The sequence below is a fragment of the Vulpes lagopus genome, chromosome 1, assembly GCF_018345385.1.
Source record: "Vulpes lagopus strain Blue_001 chromosome 1, ASM1834538v1, whole genome shotgun sequence".
NCBI lineage: Eukaryota > Metazoa > Chordata > Mammalia > Carnivora > Canidae > Vulpes > Vulpes lagopus.
In genome coordinates this window covers 65,932,565-65,957,455 of record NC_054824.1, presented here as the reverse complement: position 1 = coordinate 65,957,455, position 24,891 = coordinate 65,932,565, and the positions used below count along the sequence as shown (strand labels likewise).

Here is a 24,891-nt window from a genome sequence, read left to right as displayed (position 1 = left end):
CTTGCCCAAGGACATTGGGCCAGTCTGTGGCTGAACTGTGGCTGAGAGCCAAGCCTACTGATTTCTAGTCCAGGGATTTTTATTTTGCATTTTATGTCGTTCATGTGCAGTTCAAGTTGCCATACTGCTCCCTTTTCTTCCCGGTGACAAGATACTGGTGAGTACTTCAAGAACAAAACCAGTAGCATAAAGGCGGAGACTGAAGTAATTTTACATTAAACCCAACCAATTCCAACACAGATTTTCGCTTTTATCCATGTGCACGTTACTTTAACCACTAGCCTGTACCTTCCTCGGAGGCAGGGTTCTGACCTCCCCCTCAGCTGAGGGCCCGGGATGTGGTGGATGAGGATGCGGTGGATGAACAGTGAACTGCTGACCCACAGGCAGCCTGCACTTTACACTCTTGGTAGTTATCTGGGGCGGCCGAAATGCGAGCATCAGCCTGCTCCTAGGGGCTCTTGACTTCTGCGGCCAGGCGGGGTCATGCCTGGCAGAGTTTCAACCTCACAGCAGGTACTTCACAAAAATGGATTGCATAAAGGTCTGCATAGGCTTCCTGTCAGGAAAAGGGGAGTCCTGAAAGAAGGCAGGCCTGAACAAGTAGAGCATCAGCTAAAGTGAAGCCAAGGGCTGGCTATGTTTCCCCAGCTCTAATCTTCTAGAGAAAAACCTTCAGGACTGATGCACAAATCTAGCATCAAAGAGAGAAATAAATCTGAAATCTGAGCCTGGTGAGGAGGACTCAGTTTCCGTGTGAACTTCATTTGGCTCTCAGCATCCCTGGCTGAAGCGGAAGAACTGAGGTTACCAATTCCTAGGTTTAAGATGGAGAGGGTTGGTAACAATGATGAGCCTGATGTGTTTATTTTAGCGGCAAATGGTCCCAGACCTAAGGCGCATATCAGATGGAAAGGTCACTGGAGAACAACTAGAAATCAGGTAAACAAAACAAAACAAAACAAAAAAAACCACGATAACAAGATATGTGTAACCAACATTTCCTATTTTTATCAAAATGTCTGCTTTCTCCAGAGGTTTTCATACGTGACTATTCTTTGACCCTTAGTTAGATCTTCCCCTTTTTTGTGTGCCATGGTCTCTCTCTATCTGGCAGTGTGGTGAAGCCTATGAACCCCTTCTCAGAATGTTTTCAAATGCATAAAAGCAAACATGCAGGGAAACCAATGGTACAGATATATAATGCTATCAACAGACCCTTTGGGGAAAATGACATTGAAACGCTCCTGGCTGGAGGTAAAAAGAACAGGTCTAATCGCTTGACATAATTGTGAGACACGGCTCAAGATTTCAGAACCTGGATGGAACCTGAGACTCCAGATCTCCTTCTACTAGGACCCTCATTTCTCAAGAAAATTTAAGTTTGATGTTCTTATTAAAGAAAAGGAATGTCTCATTTAAGAAATAATGACGACAGCAGTTTTTATATTGCTTCCCCATGCCCTTTCCCCTAGACCCCTTCTGGGATCTTCTTTGCTTCCTCGGCCCCCCATTCTAAACAGAATGGAGACCAGGAATTGGCAATGCTGGTACAAATTTTAGATCCTCTCTTTGAAAATACAGCTCTGGTTTTTCCCTGCCCCCTCACCTTACTTTTCAGTGTCGTCAAATTAACAAATCATCTGACCCATACATTTACAAAGGAGAATACTGGTCTGTAACGTCATTTCAAACAACCTAGAAAGCTAACCCCCAACCTAAAATCTAAATACCCATCATCCTAAACGAAGCTAATCAATGACATTCAAGTCAAATGCAGGGCAAACCGCTTTTGCTTTGAAGGAAAGACCCTCACTTTTATCGCGACTGTCTGCCAACACATGATGTAGTATCTATAGTGGGGGGGTCTCCATGTAAAGTTGCTAAGTAAGAGGACTTGAGAACTATAAATAGTAATTTAATTAAATTAATCTTAGTAAACTCCAAAGACAACATGCGAGGCTAGAAATCAAATCCCAATAAACAAGTGGAAAATGGGCACCAAGTAATACTAGGACTCCAGAGATTTCAGGAGAAAATGGGCTGTTCTATTGGTACTTGATTAAAAATCTGCTTCCACCTGGGTCATTGCATTTCATGGGCACAGTCAATTCAGTTCCACATGCAGAGTGTCAATGGAAGGCCCTGCGGGAGGAAGCAAACAAAAGCAATAGCTTCCCAAACCCCATAGCCATTGCAATGGTGTATATCTGGATTCAGATGTGGGAAACAAAGAGCTATGCGGGTATGGATATACAAAATGGATCAGAAGCACTTTCTCTCAGCAACACGGTAAACACTGGGGTCTGTAGGAAACCTGGTCTCTGCCCAAGCACACACTTCTCCTAACCCCTTACTAACTCAGTAAAAGCGTGACTTGCTTGCTTTTTAGTTCTTATAAATTGTCTTCATAAACTGCACACTAGTTCTTCTGTGTTTTGGATGAATTTTCAAGCAGACGTGAGAAGCAATCATTTGACTTCAATTTGCTGTTTAGGTGACACCTGGAAAGAGTCAGCTGATAGGGCAGTCTTTTTTGACATGTATGCTGTTTTTGAACTAGACTATTGGCAAGTGGTCTACTCTTTTCTTCATGACCCCACATGGAGCTCTGCACATGGAGAGGATCAATCTATCACTCTGAGGAAGAAATGCAACCTTTTGCGCCAATGATTGTGCCACAATCATCTTTTAAATGAGAGGTAAGCTCAGGCAACTTCCATATCTTAGTTGCCACCACTAACCAATATCCTAGTGTTAGCAGGTCAGATACATTGAAGTGCCAGGCAAGAAATCTGCAGGATGGCTAGCTCTGTGACAGATAAATGGCAGTGCCCAGTGTTCATGGAAGTACCAGGGCTCCCATCAACATGATTCATGAGACTTCCCTGATGTCACAAAATCAACAGCTGTTGGTCTTGCTTAAGCCATCTGATAGGGGTTAGTGGTTACCAAGAGGCCTACAGAAATGGATGAATGAATAGATAATGCAAGCAATATCTCAGAAAGGGAGAAGCCTGTCTAATGAAAAAGCGATCTTAATTTATTATAGGAAAACACTGAATTTTATGGTGTTCTGAGCATCTTCGGAAAGTCAGGAAATGACTTTAAATAGAGGTGGGGAGGATTTCATTGGAAAGCTGGAGTCCATTGCTCTTCTGAAAGTATTTCCCAATGATTAAAAAAAATCACAGCCAGAATCCCATCCAGTCTTGACAGTGTGTGACTGGAGAGAAAAGCACACAGCATAATAGCCCTTTTCCTTTCTCAGGGAAGAGCACCAAGTCATCTAGGGTGAATTCACTTTATACTTAAGATATAATCTCTTATAGGAAATTTAAGACAGTAACTTGAGACTTGATCATCCAAGCTATTGGGCTAAGCTTCAAACTACTAATCCCTTGAGGAAAAGCATAGCCAGGAGACACCTAAAATGAGCTTAAGAATGTATATAGTCATTTTATTATAAATGGCTACTTCAGAATCATTTTGTTTGACTTTGACTCTTTCAAGGCAAGATTAGCCAATACACATTTTGGACACACTTGGAAAATAACCTGTCAATCTATCTGTGAAAAGAAAGATGCCTCTGAAAATTCATCATATTGGTGAGGGGGTGGGGGAAACCGACCCACATTTTGGCTATTGCTAAAAGCCAAGCAGAAACCTCCTGTTACCAAGGATAAGTGGAAAATTACTGCTTATTATATGGTATTACACAGTTTACAGAAACTGCAAGTGCTCATTACAAACTGCACATCACACTTATCATCAGAGAGGGCAGCCAGAGCATGGGCAGGGGCATGCAACAAAACATGTTCAGCTTGCTAAGCCTCCCTGTGGCTGAGGTTATTGTTACCAAAATAAAGTAACAAAGAAGTGGACTTGGGCTGAGTGTACAGGCTGCAGCCCTGACAGGTCTGGGAATATCTGTGCTCAAAGAAGGGCATACTTGAACTTCCATCTAGTGGGCTGAAGGCAGAAGGAGTGATCTTTATCTATCCATTGAGGCCAAGCCCATTTCCTTCTATACAGCGTGTGTCCAGATTTAGCATGCTGCTTGTTCCCATAAACGTTATACCTCCTGATTCACTCTGAGAAGATTTGGTCTGGCTGAGTGTGTCAGAATCCACAAATGCCCCTATTTACATTTGGATCAAGGCCCTTCAGATACTATGGTCCTGAGCTGATTGGAAAAGTTAAATTAATGAGCCTATGAGAGGAGGAAACTGTCCAGCCAGCACAGTGCCTAATCTAGAGCAGTGGCTCAGAGTCTGTCTGCTAAGTTAATGGATGCGTAAACAGGAAATATGGAGCTAACATGGCCCAGGCCCCATAGATTGGGGCACTGATTCAGTATTAGTTGAAAGACAATATCAGTTGAGGTAGTGACAAAAGGAGAAAATAGTATATCTGAGAGTAACAGTTGTTCCGTCCCCAAATATGAACGGTTTGGAAGATTATGCATACCTTATGTTCCCTTCTCAGCTCCTCATAAATTTATAAAGTTAATTAATATTAATGTAAGAATATGATATTAATGTACTGTGAAGGTTTAAATTGAAAATCAGACTAGAAATCCAAAAACAAATGCATCCGTCATTGAAGATGACAGTACATTCCACGTCTTACTAAACACTTGATTGCTACTTTTTGATTAGTCTACTCAAAGCACCTACGAACAGGCAGAGGTTCTGATATGAGGGGCTCAGTGGTGCTGTGAGAACATGAACTTAGGCTCACATCCTCTTGTTAGTTTAAAACTGTGATCCAACATTACAGTAGTGTGGGTTTGGATTTTTATTTGAATTAGGAAAAGTGAATTGAGAAGATTTGGAAATGTGAAACAAACAAGCTTCCATATACCCCTCCATCCCCCACCTCTAGTAGACCCTAGAGAAAAGACTATATACATTTCAAAGCTCCAGCAGCCAGAATTTCTATTAAGCCTATATATCCACTGCCAAGTCCTATAGAGAATTCAGTGACTCCCTGGAGAATAAGGAAGGAAAAAATGAACAATATAAACAAGTTACTTTTATCTAAGAGCAGCAGTACCAGTGCCAGCTGCCCTCCTTTGCCTGAGCATAACCCCCATGGAAGACACGCTAAAGGCTCTGAGAACCAGAGATAAGGAAGTAAGGGATATTATCCAGGTTTTTTTCACCAAAGAAAATCACGACTTTTCTGGTACAAGTTTCATGTGCAACTGCCTGGAAAGAGAAGGACAAACAAGATGACAACTTTCATCACCCTTTCCAGGTCAAGACTGCAAAGCCACATAACTAGGAGCATACACATTCTTTTGCTCTCTTTTGGTTTACCACATGGGCTCTGTATTGTTGTATAAATTTGGATAAAGAGGTGAAAAGTGTATGAGCAGAACACATGCAGGAGCTCCCTCCAAGCAGCTGGTAAATGTATGTAATTCCAGATGATCACCACTCTGAAACTACACTTTAAAACTTTGTAAGAAATGTTTATTACTGATACTCAGTACATAATTTACTGCACTGTGGTGAAATACTCTTACATTCCATTTCAAGGGCTTGAGAAAAGAAAATGTCAACTGGGGGAACTATGTTTTATGGATCTTGGCTTAAAACAGAGGAAAAATACACATGCAAGTCTCTTTTGGTAGAAGGAAATAGTCTAATAAAGGGCCTAATGAATAGTGTAATGATTTTTTTTAAGTAGGCAATAGGAAGAAAAAAGGAAGAAAAACAGAAGCTAACAGACTCCAAACCTGGATAACGAAGCCCTAGGTGATTTGATAGAGAGACTCTGCTTTTAAAACCAGTTTTTAAAACATGAATTATGTTACAGCTAATAGGCTGGATAAATTAATATTCTGTGGAAGAAGTAGTAGTGAGAGCAAGATAGAAGATCATATGAAAATGTAAGTGGATTTCTTTGTAATCTATAGTCTTCATCATGCCTTCTGAAGGGTGACTCTACTTCTGACTTGTACCTCTCTGTGATTTTTAAATCTAAAGTTCATTGCTTCCTTTGGTTGGGAAATCACCAGTTTTTGTAGCTACAATGTGGACCAGCAGTAAGTGACCAGGTTCAAAATGCATCTTTTCAGAAAAACATCCCTAGCTCCATGCTATGTTCTCATCATGTTTATATTCTCATAGCCCTTATAGGACTGTTTCTCACTATGGTCTTATAGCCCATGTGACATTCTGGAAACAAGGGATTCAGAATGAGGAGAGCTGGGTTGGAATCTAGACCCTCCCATTAGACGCGAACTTGGGGAGACATCTGTACTCTGTACCTGTCTTCAGAGTCTCACATGTAAAATGAGAGAGTTAGACTATAACTTCCAAAGTACTTTTAATTAAACCATTTTATGACTATAGGATCCTATTTTGTATTTTATACTGTGTGTGTGTGTGTGTGTGTGTGTGTGTGTGTGTGTGTCTGTGGTGATGGTTCTGAATGTTCAGAAGTTGTGGACAGCCTAGCCTGTAAGTTCCTTTGGAGAAGTATCTTCCTGTCTCCTAGTATTCTCCCTCACAATGTAGGCTTTACCTACTAGGGACATTCAACAAATATGAGACTGAACCAAAGCTGGCTGAGCTATGCATTTTATTACAGATCTAGTAACCAGAGGCTACTCTGGGAAAATCTGGCCTACACTTCTAAAGGAAATATCCCAGTGCACCCTGAAAAATGGCTAGGTTTTTAAGAAGCAAACTTCCTCCCAGCCTAGCCCCATATTTCCTCCCTCCTCTGAAATAGACCCAAGAAAAAGTGAATGCTATCAGGCTACAAGGAAACAAAATATGGTGGGGCATTCAGCAAAGGGAGCAGTTGCCTGTATCTGGGAGAAGAAAGATCAAGGAAGAGCTCACAGGGCATGTCTGGCTGGGTCTTGAAGAGAAGAGCAGTGGGCTGGAGACTTTCCAGCCATAAAGAAAATTAGCTGATCTAGAGAATGGACTCATTTGGCAATAGCATTTGGGCCAGGCTGAAAGGGAAGAATGATACTGGTAAGGAGAGAGTTAAAAAAAGAAACTAAGAAAGTTTGGTGAAAGTCAGATATGTATGGTAGTTATATATTTGAAAATCTGAATGTGAGGTCTAACAGTAGAGCAGAAGATTTGAAAATGAGATGTCTGGGAAAAGCTGGCATGTAGAGATAGGAGACTCAGGCAAAGATATGAGGCTTTTCCCAGTTGGCCACTGGAGGTGCCTGTTCGGGGGAGTAAGGAGTGGCAGCCAGACTGATCCGGCAACTGTTCCAGATATCAAAACAGCAGTAGATGCAGATGAAGTACAGATTGGGGGAAATCACTATAATAGTCTAACGGAGAGGCACAAAGGTCTGAGTTAAGATGGAGGCAATGGCAACAGAATAAAGGGAGAAAGGGTATAAAAGACAAGACATGGTTCCTGACTGGCTGTGGAGAGGAAAGGAAAGGCAGGAGTCCAGGGGGTAAGAGACACCCAGGAGAAGGGGCTTACCACAAATGCAAGCAGAGCCTTCAAAGGAGAGGAGCTGTTTTGCGGGTAAAGATGACTGTGAGCTTAGTTTTAGACAAGGTGAGTTTGAGATGCCATTCTAGAAGGTGCCAACATTTAATGAAAAACATGAATGAAAGAGACAGCTGAAGCCAAGAGAATAAATCAGATAATCAAGAAAGAGTACCTGCCCTTTTAGCTCTAACATTGGTTCTATGTACATGCTGGATCCCTGAATTAACAGGAACACTCTGTTTGTCCTCTTTCCTTTTTTTAAGATTTTATTTATTTATTTATTTATTTATTTATTTATTTATTTATTTAGTGCATATGAGCGGGGGAATGGGGCAGAGGTAATGGGAAAGAGGCCCAAGCAGACTCCATGCCAAGCTCGGGGCTCAATCCCATGATCTCGAGATCATGACCTAAGCTGAAATCAAGAATCAGATGCTTAACTGATGGAGCCACCCAGGCGCCCCTTTTTCCTTTTTTTTTTTTTTAATTTTAAGATTTTATTTATTTATTCATGAGAGACACAGAGATAGAGAGAGAGGCAGAAACGCAGGCAGAGGGAGAAACAGGCTCCCTGAAGGGAGCCCAATGTGGGACTCGATCCTGGGATTCCAGGATTACACCCTGGGCCGAAGGCAGGTGCTAGACTGCTGAGCCACCCAGGGATCCCTCCCCTTTTCCGTTTTAACCCAGGAAGCAAAATCTGAGCCCCTGAACACTCTGGGATAGAGCTGAGTCAGCATTAATCATGGTGAGATTACTAAGATGGCACTCCTTGCTCAGACGCAGAGACAAACTGAGGCAGGCCACTTTAAAAAGGTATGATCAAAAGTATACACGGACTTTCCTGCTGCCTTTGTTCATGGACTAATAAATAGGCTCTACTTTGCTTTTTTTTTTTTTTGCAGATGTAGATGCTATTCATTTTTATAAACGGATTCCTATGATAACTGTTATTCTGGTGTCTCTGTGTGCTCAACTTACTTGCCATCATTAGAGTTATGTAACCCTGACTTTAGAGATCCACTGAGGGGCTGTTTGGCAATGCCTCTCTCAGGGAAGGGGTTAATCAAGGCTTGGTCATGGTAAGTGGTGCCTCCCAAGAACCATTCCGGACAGTGCTGGGACAGGACCCTCTGCAGCCATCCTGAAACCATGGGAGGGGAGGAGTCCAGAGCTCCAGGACTCCAGAGTGAAGTCTGTTCTGTTGGACAAACTCTATTTACCCTGCTGGGAGAGGTACCAGGACTGCCTGGGCAAATGGTTTAGAATTTCTCTCCAGAGAATAAGGCCAGTTTTGGTTTTGTTTTTATTTTCAACCTTTTACTGTAAAAATCCAGAGAAGCAATTGCAACATATTAATCTGACAAACTCAGGATTTTAAATCAAATCAATTTCCGAAGTGAAAGGGGCACAGCTGGGAAACAGGTTTGAAAGCACTTGGACCCTCCATAAAGAGAAACTTCACTCTTTCTAAGAGTGGTTAAAAAGAAAGGTAATGGACTTCCAGCCAGTAGCCAACCTCGAGTGATAAACTGTTACCAGGGGATCCAAGTCATTATCTTGAGGGGCAAGGGTAGGTGCAGAGACCAGAGAAGATGGGGACCTCTGGCAAAGACTAAATCTGTGGGGTAAGGCTGGGAATGAATCAGCGACATTAGATCAATAACAGATTAATAAAGAGAAGTTGGGAAGACACATTCCTGGGCTACAAGGGTTACGTTATCAGGGTTAATGAGCCACTTTTATGCTCTCCCACAAACTCTTCCTTGCTCCATATGATAGTTTCTGAATGTGGATGGATGGACTTCCTGAGTGAGCCCTGTGAAGACGATAGCTCTGGACAACAGCAGGACACAGAACCAGCACATGCCACAATTGGAGACAGAGAGGTAGCACCTGTCCGTCCATTCACTCAGACAGAATACAAGTGCTAGGTCCTTGCTAGGCTACCATGGATAAGAATGAAATGGACCACATCCCTGCTCTGGTGGCGCTTACATTCTAATGGGGGAAGAACAACAGTAATCTAATACTATGCTAAGGAATGGGTCATTGCAAACTGTACTATCAGCTGCAAAGGACAATAGCTCATTTCTGTGAGAGGGAACAGCAGGGCACTCTGGTTAAGATGGGTGATCAGGGCAGATTTCCCTGAGAATGTGGCCCTTGAGCCAAGCACAGTGGGAGTTAAGCAAAGTGTATGGTGTGGGCTCCAGATAGAGGCTGTGGCATGGGCACAGGCCCTGTGGGAGGGTAGAGCACAATGCATGGTGGGACATGAGAGGAAGCCAGGCTGATGTGAACATAGCCAGTATAGGAATACTGATGCAAGAAATGTCTGCAGAGGCAGGAGGGGGCCAGATTGTGTAGGCACTCTAGGCCACATGTAGAATTTGGGTCTTTATCCAGAGAGCAATGGGAAGCCAGTTAAAGGTTTGATATCAGAACATCAAAATTTAAGATATAAATCAGAATTGTCCTTGAAATGTGCCACTGTGGCTACACCAGGTCAACTAGAGGGAGGGTACAGAGAGAATATGGTAGGAATTAGCACAGAGTAGAATTAGCAGAGTGGAGTAGAGGACAGAGATATGATGGTAGTTGGACTAGTATGATCTGGATTGATTTTTGTCATTTAGAATGTATTACTAGTATGAAAGTTGTTCCATAATGAAAGAAAAGTCTTCCTGACCATGCACATTTTAAGTGTGCCAACACAGCTCACTGAGAAAATTTTACCGAGGTATGTTCATTTTTTAAATAATAGGCATGGAAAAAATTATTATCTTCACAGAGTAATGTGGCTCCTGCCTTAAGCAAGGGGAAGGAAAAGAGCTCTTAGCTTCTCCCTTCTGATCATTTCCTATCCAAGGGGGACTTCATGTCCTTCCCACTCCTTCACCTGTTAAATGTTGTGGGTGGGGATAGGCTTCTCCAATGGTGGTCCACAGAACCTGTTGACAGGCCTAAATTTAGAATTTGGTTCACATACTTAGCATCAAAATCTACTTTCCACATGGCTCCCAACATGTGGGTAAAGTTTTGCATAAAGATTTTCTGTAGAACATTGGGACGGCTGGGTGGCTCCGTAGTTGAGCATCTGTCTTCGGCTCAGATAATGACCCCCGGGTCCTAGGATAGATTCTTGCATCAGGCTCCCCGCAGGGAGCCTGCTTCTCCCTCTGCCTAAGTCTCTGCCTCTCATGAGTGAATAAATAAAATCTTTAAAAAATTTTTTCTGGGGCAGCCCCTGTAGTTTAGCAGTTTAGCGCCACCTTCAGCCCAGGGCGTGATCCTGGAGACCTGGGATCAAGTCCCATGTCAGGCTCCCTGCATGGAGTCTGTTTCTGCCTCTCTCTCTCAATCTTTCTCTCTCTCTCTGTGTGTGTGTGTGTCTCTAATAAATAAATAAAATCTTAAAAAAAATTTTTTTTGTTCTGTAGAACAAAAGATAAATAAATGCCTTTTCTAGATGGGTAGGTATAAGTAAGTGACTCCTTACTGATGTTTTCTACCCCAAAATATTCTGGTGCTTTATAAACATATAAACAACAGTTTGATTAACACGTGTCTCCAAGTCTGTTCTAACAGACTTCTTCTACAGGGCAGGTTCTGACATCCCTGTCTCATTAGCCTAGGGGTCTGCCCAGTATCAGACTTGTCCTCTGTGTGTATATATATATTTTATCTGAATTCTGTGACTTTTTTCATTTCTTTCTTTCTTTCTTTCTTTCTTTCTTTCTTTCTTTCTTTCTTTTTTTTTTTTGCCATTCCTCTTATAGGTACATGTTTCTTTATCATTCAAGCTCTAAAACTCATGACAAAATTAACACCAATGCTTTGCCCTTTAAAAAAAACACAGGAAAGAACATGACTGGCTTTTTTCATTACTGTCAAAAGCTGTGTAGAAAAATGGAATTAAGTTTGAAAAGAGAAAAATAAAATCTCCACCAAGCCTTTTAACAGTGACAATTACACAACCAGTGCCTATTAATTGGCTCCCTTTTTAAGAAGGAGCAAGCAAGCACACTCCTCCAACCCTGCAGGGACAGGCGTCTGAGTGGGTAAGGGTAACTGGCTGTTAGCACAGCAGACACTTGCAAGAAATAGTAATATTTTAATACAGCACCTCTGCCACAGCCATGAGCTGCAATCCCATCCTGGAGACTAAAACTTGACACTTCGTATGAACTTCTTCTGCCACTGATCGCAATGGTGGAGACCTTTCCTTCTTTCAAACTCATTTTTGTTTTGCATCACATTAACCAGGCAAGCCCTCTACACACAATCCCTAGGTCACATGGTTAGCAGCAAGCTCTCGGAACCAGTCCAAGATTGTTGTTTTGTTAAGTGTCGGGCTAAGAGACAAAACTGGTGGAAAGAAGGCTTTCTCAGCTTTAGCACTGACAATGGCAAAGAAGATGCACGAAATCACAGGCAAAGTAAATGGTTCAGGTTCAGATGTTTCATTTTTCAATCTTGCTACACTTTGGTGGAAGAGTTTTCTGAGGCAGTGACTTTCACCTTTAATTTATCCTGTTGTCCTCAACCACCGCAGCACTTTGATAAAGAAACATGAGTCCCTTTCTCAGATTCCTGGTGAATAAACAGCATCAGCTACAGAAACAGACCCCAGAACAGACGGTTGCCCTTCCCTGGGACTAAATGATAGTATATTCAGCAAGAGGGACAAAGCTATTCTCGGATATTAGTATCATGCTGAAGACCAAGGAGAAGGTGAGCTGACTGCACAGAGGCTTTTCCAGGTGACATAGAGGCTACCAAAGGGCTTCTCAGGGAGGGCACAGGAGAGAGACTTTCTCAAGTTAAGATGCTGTAAAAACAGCCTGACACAGAGGGGTGCTCCAAGGTCAAGTAGGCTGGGCCTCTCTGAGAGGGCAAACCCCTGGTGGAAATGAACTTTGAAGTTCAGGAGAAAGGTAAAGTTCTCTCACAGACCTGGGCCTGAAGAGGCCCAAGGGGGAGAAGTAACATAAGGAAAATGAGGCTCAGGTGTCCCTTTTCAGGGAAGCACAATGTATGCTTCAGGTAAGTGGCTTCAAGGTTCTGAAAAGTGACCAGGATATTGCTATGGACAGCACTTACTTAATTTCTTTAATTTATTCCTGGCAGTGAATAAACTATGCCACTCTGCCAGCATATGCTACTCAAATAACAGCAAGGACAAACATCTACAAAACATTCATGGTGGCAAGAAAAAAAAAATCTTTTTCAAATAAAGTGTTCTGTTTGATTGTACAAGATTTATATGTAAATTGGTCAAAAATACAGAAAACTAGAAATAATTTACATAATCCCAGTACATAGAGGCAGACACTAACAACATCTTGGTGTATCTCTGTCTGGCTTTCTTCTTCCATATTTTTCCCCCATTTGTGATAATATTTCTACAGTTTTGTACTCTGCTTTAAAAATATCTTATTATATAAATGTTTTCTTAAGTTATTAAAAACCCTTCACAATGTTTTTAATGAACACTTAGGTTGGAGAAGAAAATTTATTTAAGAGGGAATGCAGATAGTATATCTGGTGGGTAGATTGCCTGTGAGAAAATTCACTTAAAAAACTGGAAATCCTAGGTAATTCTAGATTATGACTGTAGAATTCTCAAGTGGAAAAAGAAAAATTTCAGTAGTATCAATGGTTAGTTCTTTATATCTAGTAATTTATATTTGCCAGAATGCTTGCCAAGGGCAGAGTCTTGGACAGATGATGGCTGAGATTATTACCCTTCTTCTACAGACAAAACTATTAGCCAATGGGACCGTGACAAAGTAAGGAAATGGTCAATAAACGAACATTGAATGAGGTCAATATGTTAAAGAATACATGCTGGTAGGAAACAAGACAGCTCTGAAACATGGAAAAGGGGCAGCCAGGTACAAGGAAGGGAAGGAAAAGGATTTGGGGTCCCTGGGGAGTATGAATAGCCTGTGTAGTAGAGCTTTGGGGGATTCACTGTAGGCACAGTGACCTTTCTCTCTTCCTGGAAACCAATGAGGTGACATCAAAGAAATACAAAGAGAATACACTCACAAAGGTGTTGCAAACTGGAGGGGAGGATATAAGCAAATTAAGATTTTTGTGAATTTCTAGAAAACGGTAGGTGGATATTATTTATAAATCTGAGAGGAGCTGGGTAGATTTCCATATTGAAACAAATTGAGCAGGATAAATCAAAATGGTCCACATCCAGCCATATCATTATGAAATTTAACACCTCTAACAACAAGAAGATCCTAAGGCTTCTATAGGGAAGAATACATCACTATAAATCATAAGAATCAGATTCTATGAGATTTCTCATCAGCAACATTAGATGCTATTTGGCAATCAATTCAAGCTTTCAAAATTATGAAGAAACTGGGCATGCAAGAATTCTGAAAATTTGCCTTCCACATACCCTTTGTTTCTGGAAACAATTCTGAATACATTTACTCTGTGCAATGCCTATGAGAGCTCTTGACTGAGACCCAACCAAGTCCTATTTGGCTTCGGATTCACCCAGGAGAGAAAACAGAAAACAGTGGGCCACTTGAGTAGCAGCAGGCATTTCTCCTTAGTGGGAGTCCTTGTAGTGGTCTATATAGCTGAGGAGGAGCTATTCCCCATGGCATGCAAGATGACAGCTGAGGTGAGAGTAGGCAGGTGTGGAGCCACTCTGGCTCAGAGGCCTCATATTCCAAATTGAAACTATTATCTTGTGTAATAGCTCCATAAACAAAGATCCCAGAATTTTCACAAGGGATGTGCCTAGTCACAAAAGTCATCATGCTCAGGAAACCCAAAGCTATGGCTCCCAATCAAATATTTACAGTCCTCCCAGGCCAGATACAATTTACCAATCTGGGGTAATTTTTGTCATAAGCAATGTTACCTAATAGCTGACATTCCATTTCTATCAAGTTTTCAGGGGAACAGATCTAAAAAGGTAGCTGGGCCCAAGGTCAATATCTCACACAAAAGAAACAAGGTTTTTGTTAACCCTTTACCCACATTTCTACAAGAAGAAAAAGAAATCCAAGAAACAGTGAAAACAACCTAGATAAGAAAGAAAAAGAAATTTTAGTTATACAGGCCTAGAACACTGTGTTCAAAATTAACCAAGGAACAAATAGTATGCCTCAGAAGCTTCTGTAAACAGGAAAAAGAGGCAATTAGAAACTCCAAGAAAACAAAAAGTCAGCTAACATGAAGCTATTTATTTATTATTTGGGGAATAATTCTGAGCACTTCTAAGAAAATCAAATCTATTTGATCTGAACACAGTATAATTTTCCAAAAAGGATGCAAGTTTAGTGACATAGAGTAATAATTCCCTCACTATAGATCCAATGGATTATAGATCTGTGGTGAACAGTGTTACATAATAATAATAATAATTTAAAAATAATTATTAAAAAATAACATTATAATGAGATTTTAGTGGTTTTCCCTTTTCAGGACCAATTTATAGTTAACAAAGATTTTTATCAAAAAGATTTTATTTATTTATTTGAGAGAGAGACAGAGATAGTGACAGAGAGCACAGGTGGGGAGGAGAGGGAGAAGCAGGCTCCCCGCTGAGCAGGGAGCCCAACACAGGGCTCCATCCCAGAACCCTGGGATCATGACCTGAGCAGACACGTAACTGACTGAGCCATCCAGTACCCAAAAGGGATGATTTAACTGTAAGTTACAGAACAGAAAATAAGTATCATTTATCTTTACAATGTCAATGTGTTGGGACAGTTAACAGAAGATGGGGAGAGAGAAAGGGAAATGTAGGGTGGTAATTTCTTCATACATAGTAGTGATTCAAGGAATACTATCTACAATTGATGGGTCAAAAAAACAGATATTTAGGGACACCTGGATAGTTCAGTGGTCGAGCATCTGCCTTTGGCTCAGGTAATGAACCTGGAGTCTTGGGATCGAGTCCTGCATCGGGTTCCCTGCATGGATCCTGCTTCTCCCTTTGCCTATGTCTCTGCTTCTCTCTCTCTCTCTGTGTCTCTCATGAATAAATAAAATCTTAAAAAAAAAAAAAAAAGATGTTTAGAGGGCATTCAGGTATATTGTTTGATTTTAAAAGGTTTAGGTATATTGTTTAATTTTAAAAGATTAAATAGTAAGCAGAACTAAAGAAAAAAAACAATAAAAATGAGAAGTTGTTAAGTGAGCCAAATTTCTCATTTTTTATAGTGAGGAGTTAGTAAAGCTGATAAATTAATAAACATATATATAAAAATATTATAGTTGAGACATTATAAACACTAAAAAATAGTCAAAAGCAGTTACTTCTGACAAATGGAGCACAAGATGGGAAGGTGAAATTTTACTTTTCACATATATCTTTCTGTATTGTTTAAATTACTTTTCCGTGTATGTTTTACATTTATAATAAAAAAACTGATGCTAGTGTCTTATTGTATCGACACAGATTTAGGGCTCAACAATTTAGAAGACGTTAGAGAAAAGGAATCAAAGGTTGGAAAGTGAAGTCTTTAAGAATAAGATTACAGGGTACAGGACTAGAGGATGTGAATAAAGAGGGCTAAAAAGTAATTTTATGAAGTCAGTTAATATATTTCCAACAATATCAATAAACATTGAGGGCATTATGCTACCTGTGAAAAAAGTCACAGAGAAAGACAAAAACTGTATGATCTTACTTAAATGTATAATCTTAAAAAAATGAACTTGCAGAAATAGGACAGGTTGCCAGAGTGGTATGTGGGGGGTGGGGGGAATGGGTGAAGGGGATCCAAAAGCACAAACTTCCAGTTATAAGATCTGTAAGGTCTGGGGACGGAATGAACAGCATGGTGACTACAGTTAAGTGATACTGTATTGCATATGTGAAAGTTGCTAAGAGACGAGATCTTAAAAGTTCTCATAACAAGAAAAAAAATCATAACTACTACTACTACTACTACTACTATGTGAGGTGAGGTGTGTTAACTTACTGTGGTGATCGCTTTGCTACATGTATGTATCATTATATTGTATGCCCTAAACTTATACAATGTTATGTATCAATTATATCTGGATAACCTGGAAAAAAACCCCAAATAAGTCTCTACAAAAACATGGTTATCTGTGATAGACAATGAACCTTTATCCTGAAAGTAAAACAAGTGAAGCTCCAACTGTTGCAGAAAGGACTCCTGCTCCAAGAGTAGAGGGTCTTACAGGGAGACATTGCGGAATCTCATTCCCTATGTATTTTTCAGAGGACAGCAAAAATCTGTCCTTTGATTTCTGGACTAGAATGATCAAGAGGCAGGGCTGTGATCTCTAAAGATCCTATAGAATTTCATTTATAACATGACTCACAAATTTTATTTCAGAAAAAGAAGGCTACAATTTTTGAAGCTAATAGAATCTTCTCTTGAGGACTACCCTGGAGTATATTAGCTATAAAGGAAAGGCTTTCCTCTTTTATCATCTGCATATATTCTATTATATTTCTTAACACCCAACTCAAAAATGAAAGGCATAACAGATTCAGGTTATGCCTATAAACATATCATAACCTTTGGTTCTAATGATTTTTAGGGGGTTAACAGGCACTTGCCTTCTTGCTACTACTCTTTTGTTCTTATATTTTTTATTTATTAATCTCTAAAAATGCATATTACTGTAGCATATAAGTGTTAATGAAGAAGGTTAAAAATATAAATTATTTAAATCCACCAACTAAGGGAAACAAAATATTAAAAAGAAGGGAAAAAAGAGGTTGATGACTTAATACAAAGCTACTGGGAGGAATCTAATGAATGAATGCATTTTGAATCAAGAAAAAAACTCATTTAAATAACTATAAAGCCATTAGGATATATACCTGGGTCAGTAGTTCTGTTTAAAAACCCATACTGTGTAACACCTTCAGCAGGGGAACGTAATGAGATGAGGTATCTAATTTATAACATATAAAAATAACAGACGAGATGGGTGATGGTAACCAGTGAGATGTGGAAAAGATGGGGAAACCGAGGGTCTTGCTCGTGAGCTGTACACTCAGTGAGCAATGGCTCTGAAAAGATAAGTGGACAGTTGTTCATGGGCCTCAAAGGCCTTCCTATTGTATAAAAAGGGCTCTAGGTGCTTGGAAGTAAGTTAATCATCTTGTTTCCCTGTTTCCATCATCTAGTTTGGCTTAGCCCTCTTTAGTAATGCTTTGTTGGAATGGAAAGAGCCTTCCATTTTCTCTTTCATAAATCAAGGACAATGTTCCACAAGGTGTTTTATGTTCAGGACAAAATGAGACAAAATACAGGAAAGTCAAGAAAATAGTAGCTACTAAATAATTGTTAGTTTTCTCATTCAATGGCAAAGATGGCTACAAGATATGTGCTCTGCTGAGAAGTGGCTGCGCAGCCAGAACTTTGTTTTCCAGTCTTACCAGCATCTAGTTGGTAAACAGCTACTTCTCCCCAGTCAAATGCCAGTGGAAGGCCAAGACTGTTCAGGAGAACCAGGTATACCTTCTTTCTGTTCTTTCTCCATTTGCCAACTAGATGCAGATGGTGCTAATGAGGCCCTAGAGGATGGTAGAACCCCAAGAAGGAAGATGCCTTGGTTTCTTAGTCACCTGTGAGAGAAGAGCCATCTAATAACCAGGTACATCTATAAGGCCTACTATGTGACTGAGAAATAAACTATTGTGCCGAGATGCTGGAATGCTGAAGCCACTTTCTATTACAGCAGCAAGTGTTATCTTAACCAATGTAAGCATTAAACGTGTTCTATGATAATTACTATCATAATGATGGTAAAGGAGTCAGACATTGCATCAAACAAGTCATCATTAATGCTTTTATGAAATCTTGGCCAAGGAGATATAGGAAAAGATGTTTAATATCATTATCCATGAGGAAAATGCATATCAAAACTACCACTGCATTCCCACTAGGATGGCTATGAACAAGAAGATAGACAGTAACAAGTACTGGCAAGAATAGGGAGAAATTGGAACCCTCTTGCATTGCTGGGAGGAATGCAAAATGGTACAGCTGCTGCGGAAAAGTCTAGTAGTTCCTCAAAAACTTAAACACAGAGTTACCATAAGACCCAGCAATTCTACTCCCAGGAATATACTCAAGAGGACTGATAACGTGTATGTTCATACAAAGACTTGCACAGGAATGTTCATTTTAGCCAAGAAGTACAAACAATTCCAATGTTCATCCACTGATGAATGGATAAACAAAATGTGACACATATATTTCCATGTGATAGAATACTATTCAGTCATAAAAAGGAATGAAGTGCTGATACATGCTATGACATGAATGAAGCTTGACAAAAGTATATGCTAAATGAAAAAAGCCAAAAGAAGAGATCATGTACTATATGATTTCATGTATAGGAAATGTCCAGAATATGCAAATCCACAGAGACAGAAGGGAGATTACTCGGGGAGGGGGGGGGAGTGGCAACTAGAAGGAAATGGAAAAACTGCTAATGGGTAGGAGGTGTCCTTTTGGGGGTGATGAAAATGTTTGAAACATCAGATAGTAGAGATGACTGCCCAACTCTGTAAATGCACTATAAGCCACCGAATTATACATTTAAAAGGGTGAATTATATGGTATGTGAATCACATTTCAATAATAAAAAAAGAAATCTTGGGGCACCTGCATGGCTCAGTTGGTTAAGCATCTGCCTTTGGCTTAGGTCATGATGCCAGGGTCCTGAGATCAAGCCCCCATATCGGGCTCCCTGTTCAGTGGGGAGTCGGCTTCTCTCTCTCCCTTGGTCCCTCTGCTGCCCCCCTCCCCCGCTTGTGTTCTTTTTCTCAAATAAATAAATAAAATCTTTAAAAAAAATAAAAAGAAATCTCAGCTCTTTGCTTTATCTTGCCTCCCAGAGAATCTGGCTCTACACAAAAAGGCACTGAGCTCTCTTTTAGGTAATGACTGGGAAAAAGTATGATTCTAGGATGCTGGGAATGTTGAATGTTAATTTTGATCTGAGTGAGTTTTACGGGTATAGACACATGTACATATTCATTCTAGTCAAGATCTCAGGCTGGTCAGAACCCACATGATCCTTCTTTCCTGGCTTCCCCCACAAAATGTAAATGCAAACAGAGGCCCAAAGCCATACACATTAAATGACTAGAGACCTAGATACCAAGCTTTCCTTGGTTTATGTAACAGTGTAGCTGACACTCAGATGAGATAAATATTTAAAGCTAACTTTAAATATTAGCGAGAGAATGAGATGAAGGTGGGGAATGGAGCCCCAGAATAACTAAAGTGTGTACTACATCGGCAAAATTCTGTAAGGAAGAAAAACGTTCTAAAGGGGTGGTGTGGTGTCAAGAGCAGGGACCCAAAAGAGAATTATATATGGAAATCTTTCTTTTCCCTGTCAGGTACATTCCATTTTCAAGAGTCAAGTTCAAACCACCACATAAGGAAAGCTTGTTTTATCACATAAAATAAATTCTCATCAAAGTACTTAATAGTCACAACTGAAGTAAAGGATCATCGGGATTTTTTAACCTCCAAATGAGAATATAATTTGTTGACTCCAAGAGTCTTCATTAGAACCTTCTGAATCCATTGGAAAGACGATCTTTTAAATTGGAATAAATTCCACAAAAGACGTAACTTACTTGCAGGAGACCTTAGTTCTGTCAGCCACCATGGTCCACTGTTGCTGGTTGGTGGAGACCTCAACATAATAGCTATAGCTTCGATCATCACAGTCCCAAAGTAGTAACCTGAACAAAAGAAAACAGGTAAGAATGCTGTGAGTGTTCTAACTGGTTGATTTCTGAGGCTGTAGGCATAAGGAAATCCTGTCTACTTTACCCCTCCTTCCTGCCTCCTTTGCCCTACCACACTTCCAAGACTGGAGAACGGAAGTGAATCACCAAAAGTATGGTGACAGGAGGTGGAGTCAATCTAGTGAAAGCCATGTCTCTTTAGGAACTTACTTCACCAGTCACCCAATCTCAGGCAGGCTTTGTCCCCTGAGTGGCTTCAGGTTGGCTTATCTGTGTGAAGATGTCCCCAAATCCTCCTTCCTGATCCATCTCCTGTTAGCTGGGCTGACCAAAGGTAACATCCTTGAGACTACTGTTCATGGGGGAATCTATACTTTCTAACTGGTAATAACTAGTATTCCCCAATGACTTAATTATCATGTTTTAGATTGCTTCTCATTCTTAGCTGACTTTGTGCATAGCTGTGGTACGATGATCTGATTTGGAGATACAAACAAATGTATATTCGTTAGTAAAACTTTTTTGTTATTTAGAGATTGATTATTCTGTTCCTCATATTTTCTTTTTAGCCCAGATAAGAACCTGAGCATTGACTATGTGATTCAATTTACATGAAGCTCAAAAGAGACAAAATTCACCTACAGTGACAGGAATCAGACAGTGGTTACCTCTGGGAGAGGTAAAGCTTATGAAACGGGATGAGGGAACCTTCCAGGACGCTGGAAGTGTGCTGATTCTTACCAAGTTGAGCTATACATGAAAGATATGTATGTGTGTTATTCCTCAATTTTAAAAAATAGAGTATGAAAAAGAATCTAATCTAATCTACAGGATTAGGCAACAGTCCAGCATTTTGCTTCTGAGACTGCCACAGTGGTGAGAGATGAGAGACCATTGTTTTCTATGATTCCAGCCTCAAAAAAAAAAATTATGATTTCAGCCGCAAAAGTCCTTCCCATACAAGATACCCATCTTATTGTTTTACATTCGCTTATGCAGATTTGCTTCCTCCAATAGCTAGAACAGACAGTGAGCTCCTTGAAGGCAGTGCCTGTCTTATTGATCTTTCTATACCCAGGTCCTCGGCATGGTGTCTCACAGAGCCTACACTCAATGAATATTTATTTGTAACAACAGTAATAATGATGATTATTACTGTCACCGGGACCAACATTTCTTTAATGCTTATACTGTGTACCAGGCCCTATGTTTAGTGTTCTATATACTTTGTCTTATTGACTGAGCCACCCAGGCACCCTGCTATACACTTTATCTTATTAAATCTTTCCAAAATCCCCTTAGCAAGCATTATTATTCTCATCAAATTATAGATGGCGAAAGTCAGGCTTACCCCTGTTAAGTTACGTGTCTACGCTCAGTTAGTGCTGGCAAATACAGGGTTCACTTGCTGTGATGGCCAAAGCCCATTTCTATCATCCCTCTGCCAAGTGCTTCCTTTACTACCAGTGAGTGTATAGACCTGGGTCCCAATTTACAACCTGCAGCCTATCACTCTACAAAAGTAGTTCATATTATTTGCCCTTGATCTTGCAACTACAATCAATGAAAAAGCCCTTTGCACAAGCTCAGTTTAGTGTCAACTATAACGCTATTTTGGGGATTAGAAATGACACTGTGTTCCCCTTTCCCCTTGCCCTTTGTTTCTTGTTTTCAAGTGTAATTTTGTTTGCTATCAATGACTAAATCCACACTACCTGATATCTTGGAATTCATCTTTTAAGTGAAGCAGAAACAGGTTCTATCTTAATTCACCTGAACATTCCCCTTAATTCATCTGAGTATTTAATCTATCAAAGTACTCTGAATGAACCAGACAGGATCCCACCCTATTGTTTCTAAGTGTCTATTAATTCTGCTCTCAGTTTATGCCAGTTTGCCTGATAAAAATGCGAATCATTTCTCTCATTAGTCTTTTCCTTGAATATTATTCTAGTTTCTTAGCACTTTTATGCAGTTAGCCTGTTAATTTACATTTGTGTTGAGTCACTTTTAAAAGTGTAATTTTTGTTTCTATGTTTGTCTAGCTCTTTATAAAGATTATAGAAAGACTGTTGATATTCTCTTTTTAAAAAAATTCTACTCCAAACATATGGATTCTGTTCATAGTGTATGTTCCATACATGTTCTGGGCTGAAATAACTTAGAACTCTGCCAGAGTAGATTAAAAACAAGAAAAAGTATCTTCAGGTTAATTAATCATTCTATTTACTTAAACAGCCCTGGTAACAGGCTTTTTGGGAAACAATGCTGAGGCTATTTCCCCAGTGAGATTTTGCATTATCTGTGGAGAGTCAGGTTTATCGTAATCCCTATCCTTCTGGATAATCATCAGTTAGTGTTTCTACCAGTGTAGCCAAATAAAAATAATCAGGCCCTTCTGGGATAGAATCTAACCAGATCTCATAATATTCCATGGAAAAAGACCACCCCAAGGAGATGGGATATGAAGAAGATAAAAAGGAAGACCAATTATAAGTATCACAGATGCTGCTCTAGTAGAAATTCTTGGAGTGATAGGATATTAAAAGAATTTTTAAAGTAGTGCATATTTTGTTCCTTAGTAGTTTTTACTCTAAAGTCCTCCAACTTGTTTTAAGACAGATTTTTATTTAATTTTTATTTTATTATTCATTCATTTATTATTTTATTTTATTTTATTTTATTTTATTTATTTTTTTTATTTTATTTTATTTTATTTTATTTTATTTTATTTTATTTTATTTTATTTTATTTTATTTTATTTTATTTTATATTTTATTTATTTTATTTTATTTTATTTATTCACAAGAGGCACAGACACAGGCAAGAGGGAGAAGCAGGCTCCACGCAGGAAGCCTGACCTGGGACTCGACCCCGGGTCTCCAAGATCACGCCCTGGGCTGAAGGTGGCGCTAAACCACTGAGCCACCCGGGCTGCCCCTTCATTTATTTATTTGACAGAGAGAGCCAAAGAGCACAAGCAAGGTGAATGGCAGAGGCAGAAGGAGAAGCAGGCTCCTTGCTGAGCAAGGAGACTGATGTGGCCCTTGATCCCAGGACCCCGAGATCATGACCTAAGTCAAAGGCCAATGCTCAACTGACTGAGCCACCCAGGTGGCCTCAGATTTTTATTTTAAAATGAAGACCAACAGTAATTCCAGTAATTATGTAAACACATATACACTATGCAAATTATTTGCAACTTGCTTCTTTCACTTAATTATTTATTATGAATACCTTTCTTTTGTATCTATAAGATTTTCTTCCTCGTCTTATGTATTGGCTTCACAGAATTTCATCTTACGGATGCCCCATAATGTATTTAATCAGTTTCTTATTATTGGACACTTAAGTAGTTGGTAATATTACAGTCTTAGGAAAACTCTGTGACTAACATTCTTAAGCTAAAATCTATGACTACTGCCTGTGAAAGTTTCTGTAAGTGAAACTCCTGGAGCAGAGTAGATGAGGCCTTGATATGTATTACAAAACATCTACACATTTCTACCCCCAAACAAGAGTCTGTACCAGTTTATACTCAGACTACCAGTGGTATAAAACAAATGCATTTTTTTCTGTGCATCATCACTGATATTGTGTATTATCTTCAAAAATACTGCCAGTTTGATAGATGAAATCTGTCATTACTTTCATTTGCAGTTTTTATCATTGAACTTGAACATTTTGTAGATTTTCTACTTATATTTATCCTTCTGTTAATGACTTACAAGATGCCCTCTATTTGAAGGATATTAATCTACTACCTATCATAGTTTGCATGCTGAAGATATTAATTTTTATTAGCTTAGTCTATCGATCTTTACTTCAATAATTTCTCCTAGCCTAAATTCTTTTTTTCTGAACAGCAGCCAAATGCACATACTGGTTGAGACATCTCCTTTCTATTCCTTTATTATGGGTCCCTGGGGGCTGGAAATGTGGGGTCATGGTGACTCCTGAGTGGAAAAGGGATACTGATGGATCTCCGGTTATCAAGCCACCTACATTTTGTGGAGTTTTTATGAGAGATTCTGATTCATGTGCCCGGATGAATATTTGCTCGGAATTTAGGCTTAGTCAGGAATGAAAATCCCTTTGTTGATTCAACTGAAAAAAGCAAGCACAGTCTGAGGACACTAAAGGAAAAATTAGCTCACTCTTTTTTTCCATGGAGAGGGATTTTGTTCTAATAAAGGCACAACTGAAAAACCCACCAAGTCCCTCACTTCCTTTCTTGCCAGCAGTCTGTGCACCTGCAACAGCACAGAGGTGCTTCTGATTTATAATCTGCTGAGGAATGTTTGCCCAGTGAGCTTGCCTAGGACAGACACGCTCCCTCTGACCTTAACAGAGGAGCTCCTTTTAAATGTATCCCCCTCCATCTGACACACCTTCACCTGGACATCTGGAGTGGTTTCCAGAAGGGGCTGAATAAAGGAAGCCACTACTGGCCAGGATCTATTGATGCAGATCAGATCTGTATTTATTTGCTGCCACAAACCCCTCTCCTTAATGAGCACTGCATGAAATGCCTGGTGATATTACACGTTGTCTCCTCCATCTTCCTTCCATCTCATCGTGGAGTTTCCCTTAAAAGCAGTGAAGTGCTGGGCTTTTTAAAATTGATTAACAGATGTGATTTTGCTTACATCTTCCATAAATGC

At 39.9% G+C, this 24,891-nt stretch overlaps 1 protein-coding gene across 4 annotated transcripts in view; it reads right to left on the bottom strand.

Annotated features, from left to right (window-relative positions):
* BTBD9 (BTB domain containing 9) overlaps positions 1 to 24,891 on the bottom strand; it is a 416,542-nt gene that overhangs the window by 57,137 nt on the left and 334,514 nt on the right. For all 4 annotated transcript variants that reach the window (XR_005987172.1, XM_041750949.1, XM_041750950.1 and 1 more), the window contains one exon: positions 20,114 to 20,221. Coding sequence is in view for 3 of the 4 variants with exons in the window: in XM_041750949.1 (XP_041606883.1) it covers positions 20,114 to 20,221 (108 nt within the window). In the remaining variant the exon portion in view is untranslated. The remainder of the gene's footprint in view (positions 1 to 20,113; positions 20,222 to 24,891) is intronic.